General features: G+C 39.0%; 1 protein-coding gene across 1 annotated transcript in view; it reads left to right on the top strand.

The window, feature by feature from the left end:
• The window catches only part of ZNRF2 (zinc and ring finger 2), a 58711-nt gene that overhangs the window by 21001 nt on the left and 21718 nt on the right, over positions 1-15992 (top strand). Inside the window, exon 2 of the mRNA XM_058799991.1 lies at positions 9907-10002. Coding sequence (XP_058655974.1) covers positions 9907-10002 — 96 coding nt within the window. The remainder of the gene's footprint in view (positions 1-9906; positions 10003-15992) is intronic.

Genomic DNA, 15992 nt, shown 5'->3' with positions numbered 1-15992 from the left:
CTTACTTTGGTAAAAACTTTGTAGACAACAGACTAATTGTCTGTAAATGCTGTGCTTTCTCAGGTCTCCATTATCGCCTTGTTTGTGTAGTAGAATAATAGTTCAGATTCTCCGAGAGACTTTGTCTTCTGCATGCTTTCAAGCAGCATCATTATCTGTGCTGTCTTCCAAGATGCTGCGTTCTCCTGGGGCTTGCTCCTTTGTTCCTGTCTGCTGCGTATCAAGTGCAGTGTTTACTTTGTCCCTCCCATTTCTTTTTTTCGTGAGACCTCGTATGCATTTTGGCCAGTTTGCTCAGAAGACTTCTCTGCGTCCAACGAGATGCTCTGTTTCACGTGTTCGGTTTAGTCATCCTTGTCAACCATTATTCAACCATTTTCACATCATTCCTCTTCCCTTTTAGCTATCATTAAATATATTCTCAGCATGGTATAGCCACCCTCTCCTCTCTTGTTGTCGTGCTTCATGTAATTTTGATCAGATTTGTTGTGCTATACAGTACAAGTTTGGAAGATATTTACAGCTGTGCATTTTGAAAAACTAGGGCTTGATTCTTCTGATCTTGGAGCAGCTCTTCCTACACTCCCTTTTCAATTATGTGGTTTCTAATGGAAAATTTTCTTTAACCCTGGTATGTTTTTGAATGTAGTATCTTTATTGACAGTGTGAAGTAGGGCAGGGGAGTGTAGACAAACTGGTTCCCTGCACTTAAAATTTTGTTGTTGTCTTGCCAAATTACTCAGTTGCCCAAGCAGTGCCTTCTGACAACAGAACACAGTTGACCTGTCTGTCTTCCTCCACTTGTGTTGTGAAATTATGAGTGGAAAGACCTTTTTCAGGTGTTTGAGAAAAATGTTGCTCCAGGCAGTAAGAGAAAATTGAGGGAGTAGCAAAATTCAAGAAGAAAGAAAAAACTAAATGTATAGGTTCAGGATAGACTGGGAATGAGAGAGAATTCTTCCTCTTTGAACTGAGGTCAGTGAGTTAAGAAGAAGAAAGCAATGGGAATATGGAGTATCTCTGAAGTAAGAGTTTTCAGGCATTTCATTTGCTTAAAAGTTTTCAGACTTCCAAGCTGGCCTGCAGTGGGTTGTTTGTCATCACAATTGAGCTAGACGAATGTCGGCAGGATGATCTTGCCTGCTGAGTGTAAATAAAATATATTTGTGCACTGAACCATTGATTGGGCTTTCTGGCTACTTGCTTTCTGAAGAAGATAGGCTCAAAAATGTGTCCACCCTGGCTGAACTTCATATTCAGACATCTCAGCTCCACAATGTTTTCACCTGAGTGGCAAGTAGCTCCACTTGTGTAGAGAAGCCTCTGAAATGGTGATAGGCTTACTTTCTTCCCATACTCCTTATGCTACCCTGCTGGTGAGGCTAGAGGGGGACCTTGCTCCTGTCTCTGCTTGCAAAAGATCTGATGATGGAGAGAGAAGAAAAGTGTATTTCCTTCTTGTCCTTGAGTTGGATTTTGAAGGGAGTCATCGCACCTACATGAAAAAGAGAAGTGTGTTTCCTTGGGTTCTCTGCCCTTCACCCTCCCTTGGGAACATACAATGGAAGTGAAAGATATTCCTCTGGGAAAAGTCTCATTGTTAAGGGGAGTTTTTTGGTTGCTAGTTGAAAATGTGCTTCTTGAGGGTTGTAAGCCAAAAGCTAAAATCTTCTGGATTTAGGGTGTGGGTGGAGCCTTTTTTATATGAAAACCAAAGCTTGCTCCCAACCAGAGTTTATATTCACACTTGTCAGTCTTCAATTACTTCAGATCCATTGAGAGACTTGTGGTGTGGATCTGTGATGGGCAGGGTGTGAGTGTTTCAAGTGCAGGTAATGAAGTAGTTAGTTGAAGAGTGAATAAATGGCTTACAAGACACTTGAAGAACTGTTCCTGTTGATGTGCTTGTGAGTTTAAAAGTGCAGGTACTGTAGGACTTTGGATGGCAGAGACTTGAGCAGTCTCTCCTTTAGCTTGACCACAGATCCCTATGGATGATGGGACTGGGGGGATAACACTGACCCCACAAAACAGGTGGAGCCAAAAAGGTCTTGTCTTTCTCCCTTTGTTGGGTGCTTGCATTGATCTGAAATGTCACTCTTAAAAGGCTGTTCCTCTAATAACAGCTGTTCTTGTTGTTCTGTTTAAAGTTAATATCAAGCTTTCAACAGGTCTGCCTGTAATTTCATCTTCTAGTTTGCAAGATATATTAAAATTGGGCGCTTTTTTTCTGTCTTAATGGTTGTGTTCATTCAGTTTCTAAAACTGTACAGCTGTCAATTATAATCATCATTACATGATAATTTTACATTGGCATTAGACACCTGAATTGTGTAGTTGATAAAGGCTTTGTTTATGAGTCAGAAAATGTCTTATTCAATTGATCTTCTTCATTCTGTACTGCATTATTTTTCAGTGATTGCTACTGAAGATCTAACTTTCCCACTTACCAAGATGAAGGGAGCTGAAGAAGTTTGTAATAAAATTTTGTCTTTCATAACGTTTTGCTTAGGACATAAAGTATTATCCAAACATATAGTTTCTTATTATTCTGTGGACTCCTAAATTAAAATAGTTCAGATTTGTTTTTATTCCCCACTTTATATATATCCCCCTTTCCCACTGAATTCTGTGAGACATTTAAATCAGAAAACACAAGAGAAAATCCCTTGTTTCACTCAAGGAATTCACACATTTGTTTACTTCAGTGTTAAGGCACAAAAGTGGGGAAGAAAACCCCACTAGATTATGAACCTGAAATCAGTAAGTGCTTATTTGTTCTTACTGTTTTCTAGAAGAGACAGAGCTTAGAATGTTTGTACTGTGTTCCTTATTTCTGTTTGATTTCATATTATCTCCCAAAGTGATGGGAGTGTTTCTTTATTTCTTTTTACCTCCAGAAGTCTTTCCAGGTGGTGCTGTGTTCTCCTGGCTTAGACAATTGACAACAGAAGGAAGGATGAAAGGTAGAGAACTAGGTGTGATTTTTTTCACTGAGACATTTTCTTAACAAAAAACTTAAGTCCATAAAATGTCAAACTTTCTCTGAGTAGCCATTTCTATTGCCAGCTACAGCACCTAGAAATTTTCATGTAGAAGGTTCCCTGGCAATTGCTAATGTTCTTTTTTCTTTTGCTTTCTAACTTAAAGACTTTAAAAAATGTTAGTTCTTTGTTCTTGAATTTAGTGTGAAATAATTTTCATATTCTCTTTGATGGCTAGGGTAAACTTGCCAGGCAAGATCTCAGCTGTGTTAAAGCAATATGCTTTAGTGCACAAAGCTTCGTGGTTTTCTGTTTACAGAATTACTCATTCTCTTTTTCCATTTCAGCTGTCTGAGGAGAAGAGAGAATTCTGTGACCATGTGGCCTTTACTGGACAGCTTTTTTTTTTTTTTTTTTTTAAACTACTTCAAGTTTTACAAATTAGTTTACAGAAGAAGGGAGTAATAGAATTTTATCTTGACCAGGACTGTTACTTCACCGAGCAGCTGCATGATTTCCATTTTTTTTTCTGCTGTCCTTAAAATTTTACTTCACAGTCTTCTACACAGTTGAACAGAAAAAGGAAGAAGTGGAATAAGCAGAGGCATTATGCTTTGACTTGAAAATATTTATGCTATTTTGATGTATATTCTTATAAGTCAGAGAATTTGGTCTAGGTGAAAAAGTAGATGAATGCTGAAATAGTTGGGGAAAAAAGATCATACATCTGCCTTAGGAAAATAATTCAAATGAAATGTCATAGTGGTCTGCTTTGGGTTTGTTTTCAGTCAATTTCTTTTTTGGAGGCTGGGCACTTGAAAAAACTAAATAAAATGCTAAACTTATAAGCATTATGGAGGGAAAAAATTGCATTCATAATTTTTTAACAAGTTTAAAAAGTGCCAATAATGGATTAAAAAAAGACAGATAAGAGTTAATAAATGTGAGCAGAAATATAGCACTGTATATAAAAATGGACCTGGCTAGCAATGGTTTTGCTGAAGATTTAGGGGTTGTTGTGAGACATGAGAGGAATGAGCCAATCACCTGTTGGTTTGTTTAAAATGTACCTACCTATATATACACCCATAAAAGAGATATCACTGTGTATAAATAGATCTATATATACTAACACCTACTGTAATGGAACAGTGTAATAGGGAAGTATTAATTTCTGCTTAGAACTTATGAAGTCTTAGCCCGAAATCTCTGCCCAGTTCTTGGCAGTGCATGATGGTAAGATTGGAGAGAGGACAAGAAGAGCAATAAAAGGTTTTGGCATCAAGGCCTGTGAGGAAACATCAGAGTAACCTGTTTGTTTTCAGACTAGGGGGAAAAGATAAAGGGTGCACACTTCCCAGTGTCTATGTGTGTTTTATACTGAGCAGAGTTACTGACTGTTCTCCATGTCTACTGAACACATAAGAAGTAACCAACTCTTTTTTGTGTTGTATTGTTTCCTTTTTAGCATTATTATGCAGGCTTTCTTTGTATGATAGTGATTTTGCATACCACCCTCATACATCAAATTTACTGGATGTTATGTTTCCAGATTGTCTGTACTTCTTTTTTGAAGTACCAAAGAACATGTGTGAATATGTAAGTAACATTTGTCAGGCTTCTTATTCTCAAATACACTTTAGAAAAAGTGTGTGGATGCAAGGATTTCTCTTATGACTTCTTTTACTGCAAAACAAGGTAGATTTATCCATCTTATTTGAAAACACAAGGATACAAAGACTTAAAATAGTAATAGGCTGCATACTTTAAAAGAGCAGCTGCTCCCATTCTGCTTTTAGTTTGGCTTTGGCAGTGTTCCAGTTGATGTTTTCTGCTGAAAAGTTACTCTGATCAGGCTCATTCAGTCTTTTGTGTTGGTGCAGGTTTTATTTGTGCTTACTTCTTTCTACAACTGTTTAATATTTGTCTGAAAGGATCATCCACTCTTCTGTGCAAGTCTAATATGTTTCTTTATGTGCAATTCTGTGACACTCTGCCCTGTGTTTTCTGGAAGCTCTTAGCAGTTTTGTGGGGGTTTTTTTTCTGTTCCACAAAGTAGATATTCCAGAATAAGTGCCAGCATGATTTTGTAAAAATCTTAGCAGTCCGAGAGTTTGTTTTTCGTTGGATGTTTATGTTTGCTCTGCTGTGCACTGATGTGCAAACATAAGCAGCCTGATGTTTGCACAGCAAGGCAAACACAGTAAGGCATCGCTAAGAGCTTGAAATTGATGCTGATGGAGTGAGTGGCCACCCATCAACCTGTCCCTGTGGGTAATTCCCAAGTCTGCCAGAGAGGAAAAGTGTGAGTTTGGTAGATTGATGTCAGAGAATATGGGATTTCTTAGCTAACTGGAGGTTCACGTGCAAAAGATGGCAGAGCTTGAAGAAAGTGATAAAGAGAGAATGAGACAGAATTCACCTCTGCTATGTCCTGATACTTAAGTAGGTTTAGTTATTTCAGATTTTCTCTGTCACCTTGGGATTTTTTAGTAGCTGTACTGCAACTTTCTGTTCTGCCTCTGTTTCTTGTAATTGTTTTTTTTTTTTCCCCCAGGATTTTGGTTTTGTTTTAAGTAATGTGTTACTTTCAGTGTTGTACTTAGGGTTGTGAAACTAGATGGTGGGAGCTTGTAAGAATTTGGCTCCGTGCCCTCCTAAGGATGCAGTTGCAAAAGTCAGCTAGAGGTGTGTGTGCTTGCTCGGTTTTGGTGCTCGGTTCTTTAGTGCTGTACTTCTGTATGTAGGGAATGGGGTGAGAGATGGTCCTTCAGTGGATTTACGGTGTGTCACAGCCCGAGCTCTCTACTGAGGGAGAAGGAAGGACTTTGCAGTGATGTGCTGACAGTGATAATGCTGATGCAAAGGTGATAGTTGTTATCTGGGACAAAAATAAGGGATGCTCTGAAATCAACACCTTCCTAAGAGCTGGATTTTACCTAGAACTGTATGTTATCTGTTGTGCTGCCCTTGTAAAGAGGGTGAGAAAGTAGTTGATTGAGTTTCATAGGTTTTTGAAAGACACTTCATGTGATGCTACCTCATCTGATAACTGCTTCCACTTTTTTGTCCAAATGTCTGTGAATTATCTACAAAACCCAGTAAAACAAGTTATTTCTGACCCATTGCTGATTGTTAAAGTCATGTGAAATATTCTTTAAGTTATTGGAATTGTTCCTTGAGAAGACAGTAAAAACAAACATGGGCTATAAATGTTGTTATCCTGCTGGGCAGGGGTACAATAGAGTCTTTGTTCTTTCCCAGTACTTAATTGTAAACTGGGTCATGCTGATTTGAAGGTATTGCCTTCCGATTTGAGGAAAGGAAGAAAAAGATGAGATTTTAAAGGACCTTCAACTGGCTTGTGGACAGTGTATGTTGTTTGCTTATTCATATTTTTCAAATACAGTTAGACTAAAGTAAATATTTTGTCTGTAGTCAAAGTAATTGTTCTTTGGGGTTACCAAAAGGAGTTGGAGATGGCAATTTCCTTCGCACAAAACTTACACTATGCATCTCTTGGGGAAGATGGCTAAATCCAGGAGCTGGATTGCAGCTCAACATTGTGAAGGCATGAGAAATCAGATTTCACTTGTTTTTAAAGAATGTTTCAGCAAGTGCTGTGAGCCCAAGGCTCTTTTTCTGCTATTATGCTAGTCTCTGGCATACAGCTGACTGTGGTCACTGGAAAACCATATTTTTCACAAACACACCTTTTATTTTGGTCAGCTGAGTTGTTCCTTGGATCTTAGTTAAGTGTGATGTGCTCTGTTCTTCGGGTTCTTCAGTTCTGCACACTGAATAAAGCTACAACAGCCAGGTATGCCAGACTTGCTGTGTCAGTATATTTGTAGTTGTTTAACCATTACCTTCACATCCCCTCTGGCACAGGACAAGCCACAACAAAATGTATTGTTAAAATACTTACTATATTGCTAGAACACAAATTATTTACTAGGTATAAGGGCAGGTGCATGGTGGTAAAAGCATATTCATCTGAATACTCTGGGGGAGGATAACCTGAAATATTTTTCACTGCTGTCTATCTTGAAGCATGGTTTAAATTAAAGCAGTATTATTATTAAATTATCATTATTATTCACTCAAGCTCTCCCCAGTACTTTATTTGGATTAAAATATTTCCTCCAAGAATTCCTGGGATACATACCTTCTTAACACTGTTAACTTTAACAATAGTTCTAAGGACCTGTTGGTGGCTGTCCCTGCTCCCTGTCGCTCCCAATTACATGTGCTCATGACTCTAGGGAATAAGCTAGAAGAGTTCTGTCCAGAAAGCAGAGAGAACTTGTTAATGACTGTCTCAGTGCTTAACTAGCCATGAAAATAAAAGTCAACTTGCTGTAATGCAAACACCCCCTTCTGTCACAGCAGGACTCGGTCTGAAGCATATAAGGAAGTTCGAGGCTTTTTCACATCAAACTGTGTTGTCAATTATGCCTTACAGAAGGTTATAAATGAGAATAATGCTTGGGTCTTAAATCTAGTCAAAACCTAGCAATCAGCAGCAGTAGGGTGATAAAGATTGAGAGAAAATTTACCCTGGGTCAGTTTTTGAAGAAACTTTTAACAGAACAGTAATGGGTGGTGGGCTTGGGTGTTTGGAAGACTGAGTTACTAATTTTTATTTTCATCATGTTGAAGTGTAGTCTGCTGTCCTGGTTTAGGGCAAATTTGAGAGAAAACCTCTGAAGGGGTTCCTCTAGAAAGCAGATTCAAGCAGCCTCTCCCCTAACTGGTTTGGGAAAACATTTCCTTGGAGAAAAGTGGAAAACCCCCTATTTATTTAACAAGCCAAGTGTTCACCAGCACAAAAAACAAACAATACTAAACCAAAAAACCTCTTGCTCCTCTGAAGAGATAATAAATTCAGAAAGCCCTCTTTGTGGGCTGCAGCTCAGCTCACCCAGTCTGTTACCAGTCTCTCTGGCAGTGTCCTGGGCCTGGTGGGCCACAGGTGTGAGTGAGCTCCTGGTGTTTTTCTGGGTTCTTCAGTCCAGAGTATGTTTGAACAGTTCCAAGAAAAAAAAAAACCAAACAACACAGTCCAGGGAACTTCACTGCCTCAGCTAGCCAAAAACTAACTAAAAGCACAGGAGAGCTCTCTCTCACTGTCTGTTCTGCAGACAACACAGTCCAGGAGCAGGAATGTGGAGGAGTGAGTGCAGTTTCTGAAAACAAACTCTGTGCTTCTTCTCTCCCCCTCTTTGCTGTCTGAACCAGTCTTAAAGGTGCAAAACTTATTTCTGGACTAAACAGACAAATGGGGATACAATTCAGCATCGTGAAGTCACCCAGGACATCTGTGTGAAGGAGGCTACACAGTGGCTGAAAGGTCACTGATAAAGCTTTCAACAAGTAAATGAATGCTTTCACCTGTTTTTTTCCAAAAGACATATTTGGCTGTGCTATGCTTATTGATCTGTTGTTTGTAAAAATGTGGGTTGAGGGAGGAGGAATAAAATCAAGAAGAGAAGAGCAGTGATCAAACTGAAGTGTAAGATTGACGCAAAGAAATAGATATGACTAAAATTGAAAACTGGAAGAAGCAGAACTGTACTTTATCTCAGGAAGTGGTTTCTAGCACATGTTCAGCTGCTGCCCTGAGTTCCTTATGGTTGTTACTAGCTGTCCTTTGACTTGCTTCTTATGAGCTGCCCATAAGAAATACATAATTTTCTTGATAAGGAAAGTGCAGTACTTGTATCAAGTGCTAATGCTTCAGGTTAGTTGCTTGATCTACATCTGGATAATAATTAACAGTAAAGATGAAAATTCTCAGGCATCAGTTGTTTGAAAGTGCAGCATCAAGTTGCTTGTCATCCTTGACTGACTCGGTTTATTGTGGACTCCCAAGGTTAGAAGTACAGAAGCAAGAGGCAACAAACTAAAACATGTGGGAGCAGGCCCAGATGGGAATGCTGGTGGAAGGTGCAGTGACCTTTTATACAGGCCTGCATCATTACTCTTCACAGCATCAGAGAGAAAGTTGTGCCTTTGCGCTGAGAGTGGATGTAGATTCGATATTTTTGCTGAATGTTGTCCTATTGGAAAATACCAGTAGGTCCACTCCTGAACAGCTACCATGCATCAACATCCCTGCTGGTGGTTCTCTTGTCTCTCACTTGTGTGTTAATTATTCAGCAGATCAAAATCAATCAGGCTCTTCTGTGGATTGTAAAAGTTGTCCAGCTGATCTTGTCCTTTAACTGGAAGATTGCTGTCTTTGGCAGTGACATAAATTTAGGTATGAAGCACTTTTGTCATAGGCTGTGATGCAGTTGCATCACAATCCAGACTGTCTTAATTATTCTTTGCCCCATGTTGCCTGAGGCGGTGACCTCAAAAGCTAAACAAGGTTGTGTTTGGCTAGGATGAGAACAGTAAAACGAATTCAGTGCTACAGGAAGTTTTAGTGATTCAGTAGGTGAGGCAACACCCCTGAGTTAATATTTTCCCAGGGCCCCAGACCGGTAAAAGATGCTGCAGCTTGTATGACAAGATGCAAAACCAAGATCCTTGGTTGAAGTTTCAGTACAATTCCCAGTAAAAATGAACAAACATGTTGATTCAGGATTCCTGCCCAAGTTCAAATTTTAATGGCTCTATCCTCTACACATTTGTAATTTGTTTTAGTGAAGTCATGTGATTCTCTTGCTCCTGCCCTAAACTGTTAAGTTGTTAAATTAGTGTTCCATAGGTGCTAACAATGTTTGCAATTGTCAACAGAATGATTTCCAGAAACAATGGTCCATTTTGAGATCTTTTGAAATCAAGGGAATCTTATTTATGTAAGAAATGTCAGGGCAAAACTGAAAAGCCCCCAGATTTCTTTTTTCTTTATTTTTATATATTTGCTACATGGTTGAGTATGCTCACACTTACATATTTTTATTTTCCATAGGATTCAAGTGCCCTGTATGTTCAAAATTTGTATCTTCTGATGAAATGGATTTACATCTTGTGATGTGTTTGACAAAACCAAGGATAACCTACAATGGTAAGAAAGAAGTAAGCTGATAATTATTTATTCATTTTAAACATTGGTGTGATAATAGTCCTTTACTTAATAAGATATTTTGGTAACTGGTTTGGTGGACTCATTAATTAGGTGGGTTTTTTGCTTGTAGTTTGTTTTCTAATTAATTCCTAAGAACTTGGTCTTTGTATGCTGCATGCCAATATAATTTGTCCTGTGTCCTGCAAACATAAAATTATTCTTATTTGAATGTGTTTATTCCATTTTTTGACTACTGGTCAGTGTGTGTTTATTGTCCAGTGGAGATGTGTGTAGTTTACACCTCCTTTCATTTAATGACATCAGGTAGTGAGGTGGGTCAAGTGAGTCTCCTGGGGACTTTATTAAGGACTGTTACTTGACATGCTGTGCATTTGCACATTATTCAAGAAAATTACATTTTCTGGGAGGAACTAAAGAACTTCTCCTTTTTCATTTGATTCCATATGTGATACTTCATAAAGACTGGCTATATGTTTTTGTTATTTTAATCAAACTGGCCAATATTAAATGAATCACCTGTAGTAGCACTGCTTTTTTCCCCTACTACTAAGCTCTCCTTCTAGGCAAACCTTAATGCAAGGCAAACAGGACTTTTGCCACTGAGTTCAAGCATTTTTATCACTGTGGCTTAGGCTGACACTCAGTTCTACTAGGGCAAGCACAAAAAAAGGCTTGAGGAAACAAGGAATTAAAAAGTCTTACTGAAATTTTAGTGCCTGCTTTGGCAGAAAATCTTCCAGTGCATCTTCAATGAGATTACTGTTCACCAGTCATCAGATGTCAGAATAGAATGCAGTTAGAAAGAAATTGTGGAGAGGAGAGGGAGCTGGGCTTTTTTGCAGGTGAACAGCAAGAAGCTGAAAGTTGGTGCTCACAAGTTACATCAGGGAAAAATCTGATTCAGTGTTAAGTAGAAATGTCACATAATGAGAGGGGTCAAGGCACTTGAAGAGGTTGTGCAACCTCCATCCTTGAGCAATTTAGTCTAACTTGGCCATGCTTTGAGTGAGGGGCTGGACCAGAAGACCACCAGACATCCCTTCCAACACAGGTTATTTACTAACTAAATAACCTGCAGTGTCACGAGCTCTTTGACCCTCCAGGTACCTTGCTGTTAGGGTATTCTACACTGGACCATTTTATTGAAACAAGTCTTGAAGAATGGTTGGGCCCATCTTATTTTTTGGATACCATAATGCTATCCAAAACTATTGGCTCTTAACTGCAAAAATAATTTGAAATCATATGCTTAGAGTAGCGAAATCCATTTGAAGGCACAGTACTTAGGAAAAGTAAATATTTCTTTTTTCTCCCGGTGTTACCACAAATGTATTTGAGAAGGTTGACTTCATCTAACAAAGAGTGCTTTTTTTCCTCTTTATTTTTCCTTCTTAAATTCAGATCTGAGCATTTTCCAAGATAAGGTGTGTACTGAGAGATGTTGGACATTGGAGAGAAGAGAAGCACACTAGTCACCCCAGTCAGGGCAGGAAAATGCACTTGGGATCAGTTAGGGTGGAGCAGGAGGAGGCAGACTGGCAGAGAACAAGCTCTGGCACTAATCCACCTGATGGGGGGTGCACAAATTTGACTGAAATCCTTTTCCCCTGCTGCTTCCTACATGTACATATGAGTGCACTCAGCTGACTAACTTTTGTTTGAAGATATGGTAATTGTATAATGTAACCTCTCAGTATCATTTATGATGTTTGTTTGAATCACAGTGGTGATATATTCTTATTCAGACTCCTTTTTTCATCTTGCATTGTTTCAGCTTACACACTACTGGTTGGTGCCCCTTTGGGCCATTTTGTTACATTTGCACAGTTTTTTAAGTCAACAGATGAGCAGAAGAAAAACCTGTGAATGGCAGCTGAAGACACTCTGGATAATCTGCAGCATGACAAAAGTGGTTGTGGGCAATGCAGTAGGAGTTAACAGCAGCTTGTCATCTCTTGCCTTAGGAGTGTTTGCTGTACAGTGAGCCTCAGAAACTGATTCTAGGAAATGGTTATGTAAGTGTGAAATAAGGAAACTATCAAATTAGGTAAGCTGGTTTGAAAAAGATACGTAGAAGTATGGTCTCATTTTCATGCACACTTCAGAGAAGTGTGCATTGATCCTTGTGGCTCCAGTTGGTTAGTTCCTGGAGTCAGGGACTAAAGGTGAAATTATAGCCTGTAGCTGGCTATTTAAATTACTGCAGCATGAAGAAATTGAGGATATGGCTTCTCAGTTCTGCAGTGCTCAGTTGTTCCTTTGTGTTATAGTTGTGGTCCCTTTAATGGGGCTAATGAAAAAAATTAACTAGCAGGTTGGTAACTTAATGCTGCCATGATTTCAGGCCCAGACCTGTATATGAATGTCTATATGCATGCATTTTTTTCTTGTCTGTTTTGCTGTTTGTCATCATGAGATCAGTGATGAATCGGCCTTTTTGCCACAGGCCAAGGGCATCTCAAGTTTTGTTTGAGAGAAGAAAAGATGCTGCTGTCAACTTTTGATACCTGCTTCCAAAATAGAAGGCATCTCTTTATGCTTTACTTTCTCATTGTTATCCTGGCCTCATGCCATATATACTAGAATAGAGCCAAGCAGGCATCATTTGCTTCTGTTGGTCACTGATATTTCCCAGTCCTATTATCAATAGAAGGGAAAATATCTTTTTTTCTTTTCTTCCTTTTTTTTTTTCTCCTCACCTTCTTTTAGCTCTTAGTTTTGTGTTGCAAGGAGTTGAAGAGAGACTTAGACTTTGCAGGTGCAGAAGTATTTAGAGATTGAGCAGTTGGATTGAACTGTGCTTATGTCTAGTTCTGTTCTAGATGTCTTTCCTCATGGTACTGTAAATGTATTAGTTATTTCTAAGAAACACCAGGGAGCAAATTGCATGTATTTTGTCATTCTGAGAAGCCAAACCTTTCTTTTTAAATATGAGTCTGAGGCATACAGTCTCCCCCCAAAAAATGTTACAAGACTGCTTAGCTGTGATTTGAAGTTTAAATAAATTAATGAGTCCTCCCAGCCAATCTCTAATTGCTTTCTGAGCTACCTTTGTGCATTGCATTTGGCAGTTGAAAGGGTCAGTGAACTGCAAACTTCGGCAGCTGTCTGATTTACATGTGTTTTCTGAAAGAGTGGTCACAAAATTGTCTCAGTTCTATGCTGGAAGTTGTGCTGATTTTCATATAAATATATTTTATTAGCCTTATTCTTTCAAAATCATGTGACTTGTCTGTAACAGAGATCCCATTGCTGACTGAATTAGGCATTTTAAAAGAGCTCTTTCTTTTTTTCTGTGGAACTTTGTTCCACATTCCTTAAACTACTTGTGGTGTTCACACATGAACCAATATCCAGGCATCTTTATACAAAAGCTGGTTAAATTAATGGTATTGTGCAGAAAATATCATGGTGCTTGGTGATGTTGTCTTCAAAAACCTTTCCTAGCAGTTAGCAAATGCTTGCTGAGTTGCTGAGTTGTTGAGAAGCCAGAGTAGGTCCTATGCACTGGCTAACCACAGGTTGCCAAAAATCAGTTTTTGAAGAAAGTGGGTTACTTGCTAGTTGACAGGGTTTGGTTTTTTTATTTTTTTTTGAAAGACTGCTAAAATATTGTGTAGCCATACCTAATCCTTTGAGCTTCTCCAGAGTGTTAAATGAGGCTCCTTGCACCATCTTGTTCAAATTTGTCCTGGTGACAAGCAGGGAGCCCTCTTAGGGACTGCTCTGTGAAAGGTTTTGCTTAAATTGTAGCCCCATGTTTTGGTCAGATACCGGCATTTATGTAAATTTCCTCAGTGCTTTGGAAGCAACTTACCTTGAACTCCCTGCTGATGATTACAGGTGCCTGGTAAAGTTTAGATTTTGAATATAATTATTGAGTTGTTGCAATATTAATACAGCTTTTTTCACTGGAAGATGTTCTATAAAAAGTTGAGGAGACACAAGAGAGACTCATGACTTTAGATGCTTTGCAACAAACATACCCAGTACCTTCTGCTGAAACCCTGCCACTTGATTCTGAAATAATTCTGGTTTTCATTTTTAAATTCTTGTGTTGTTTCTCAGCACACTTTGTAAGACTCCATTAGTTTTATTATGACTCGAGGGCCCCTCAGAGGGCAGGGACAGCAGCCTGGCAGCTGGCCAGATGGGGCAGCCAGTGACCCTGCAGGGCTGGGGAGAGCCAGTCAGCTCACTAGGCTGCTTGGCTGGCCTGGAGAGCTGGCCTGTCCTCTTTCAAAAGTTTTGATTGAATTAGCACATTCCTGTGGAATATTTTGGGTTTCATCAAGTCAGCACTTTCTGTTGGAATGGTGTTCTACTGGAAACTTTCTGAGCTGATCTCCTCAAAGCTGCTCGCTCAGGGGTGCTTCTGCTTTGACATCAGTGCTGCTCTTGCTCAAACTACTCTGCATTTAATTCACATGTGGCAGTGGGTCTGACTGTTGGCCAGCATATTTACTCAGGTTCATTTTAAGGGGAAAAGCTTTCACTAGTGTAATTCAGAGAGGAACAATGTTAAGACATCCAGTGCATGAACTGCTTAAGGTTATTTCCTTACTTGAAGGAAGGACTTTGTAATTTTTCTATTTAAGTTACAATAAGTGAATTTTTTGGACCTGTCATTAAAAAACAGCTGGAGATCTGACATCACAGATAGCAGGGATTACAGAAATGATTTTATATTAAGAGTTTATCCAATTTCTTTGAAATGGAGAATTACTATGTGGAAAACTGTTATAGACAGAATATTAAAAATGAAAGTATGTGTACCAGAAGGAAAAACAGGAGTGGAACTCAATGTGCTCTTCCTCTCTGGCAATGTACTTTATTTTCTGGGGTGTTTACATCACCAGGCACAAATAGTGGAATGTTCCCATGCTGTCTAACCAAATTCACAAAATCACAGGATATTCTGAGTTGGAAGGTACACACAGTTGGATCATTGAGTCCAACTCCTAAGTGCATGAACCACACAGGGATGGAGCCCACAACCTTGGTGTTATTAGCACCGTGCTCTGACCAGCTGAGCTGATCTCAAACTGACTTGGGCCACAACAGTGCAATTGATTCAGATGAGCAACCATGCAAAGCAGGGTTTTGTTGTGATTTAAACACACTGATTTTTGTTCTAAATTGGTTTGAGGTGTTGGGTCAAGTTTTGTCTTGAGAGGAAAGCATTTCTTGCTGGGGCTGCCATATGCTGAGGCCTGCATGTGAGCAGAATCTTGAGCTGGGATCTGTGTAAGCAATAATCCTTCTAGAGGAATTGTCAGCTTTGAAATGATGGCCATAACATGCATTTTGATCAAAAGCAGAGACTTGGATACTGGCATGAGTCACCTAAAGGATTAAATAAAAATATTTTGGAAACATTCTTTGTTAATGGGGCTGACCTAATTTTTAGGTAAATTAAAGTTACAACCTTTGTTGATTGCTGCCTGTTTCAGCATCTTTGGGACAAGATAATTATGCCAGAACTTGTTGAGTTCATATTGCTGGATAGAAGGAAAGAAAAATAGTGCACCTTAACCTAATGTTTGAAGCACCAAAATGCATGATTCTGGTAGTCCTGCCCACTGCAGTGACTTGATTTGCTTGGTCACTTCTGTGCATCAAAGGAGAGTATTCAGCAGGGCTGATGCTCTCAGCTGTTTTGACTGGTGCACTCAAAACTTCTGGAATGAAAAGGATTATTAACTTCAAGTTAATTTCTCTGCCACAGTTCCTGAGATCATACCTTGAAAGACCTTGCAAAAGGGCATCTTGCCAGTCTGCCTGGAAAAGCTTAAGCCTTCCTCCTTGTCCTCATCCTTTAATAGGACTAGACCTTTAGCGGAGCAGTACAAAATAATGCTAAGGCAGATCAGTTATTTCATTCCACTTTATCCAAGGTGTAAAATTCTTCATAGAATTTATTGATTCTGTAATTTTTAAAGTTTAACAAGATTCCTGGCTAAAAGTTT

This window comes from Ammospiza caudacuta, chromosome 1 (assembly GCF_027887145.1).
Source record: "Ammospiza caudacuta isolate bAmmCau1 chromosome 1, bAmmCau1.pri, whole genome shotgun sequence".
In the NCBI taxonomy this organism is placed as follows: Eukaryota; Metazoa; Chordata; class Aves; order Passeriformes; family Passerellidae; genus Ammospiza; species Ammospiza caudacuta.
The sequence above is the reverse complement of the archived record's forward strand: the minus strand, read 5'-3'. Positions and strand labels throughout refer to the sequence as shown.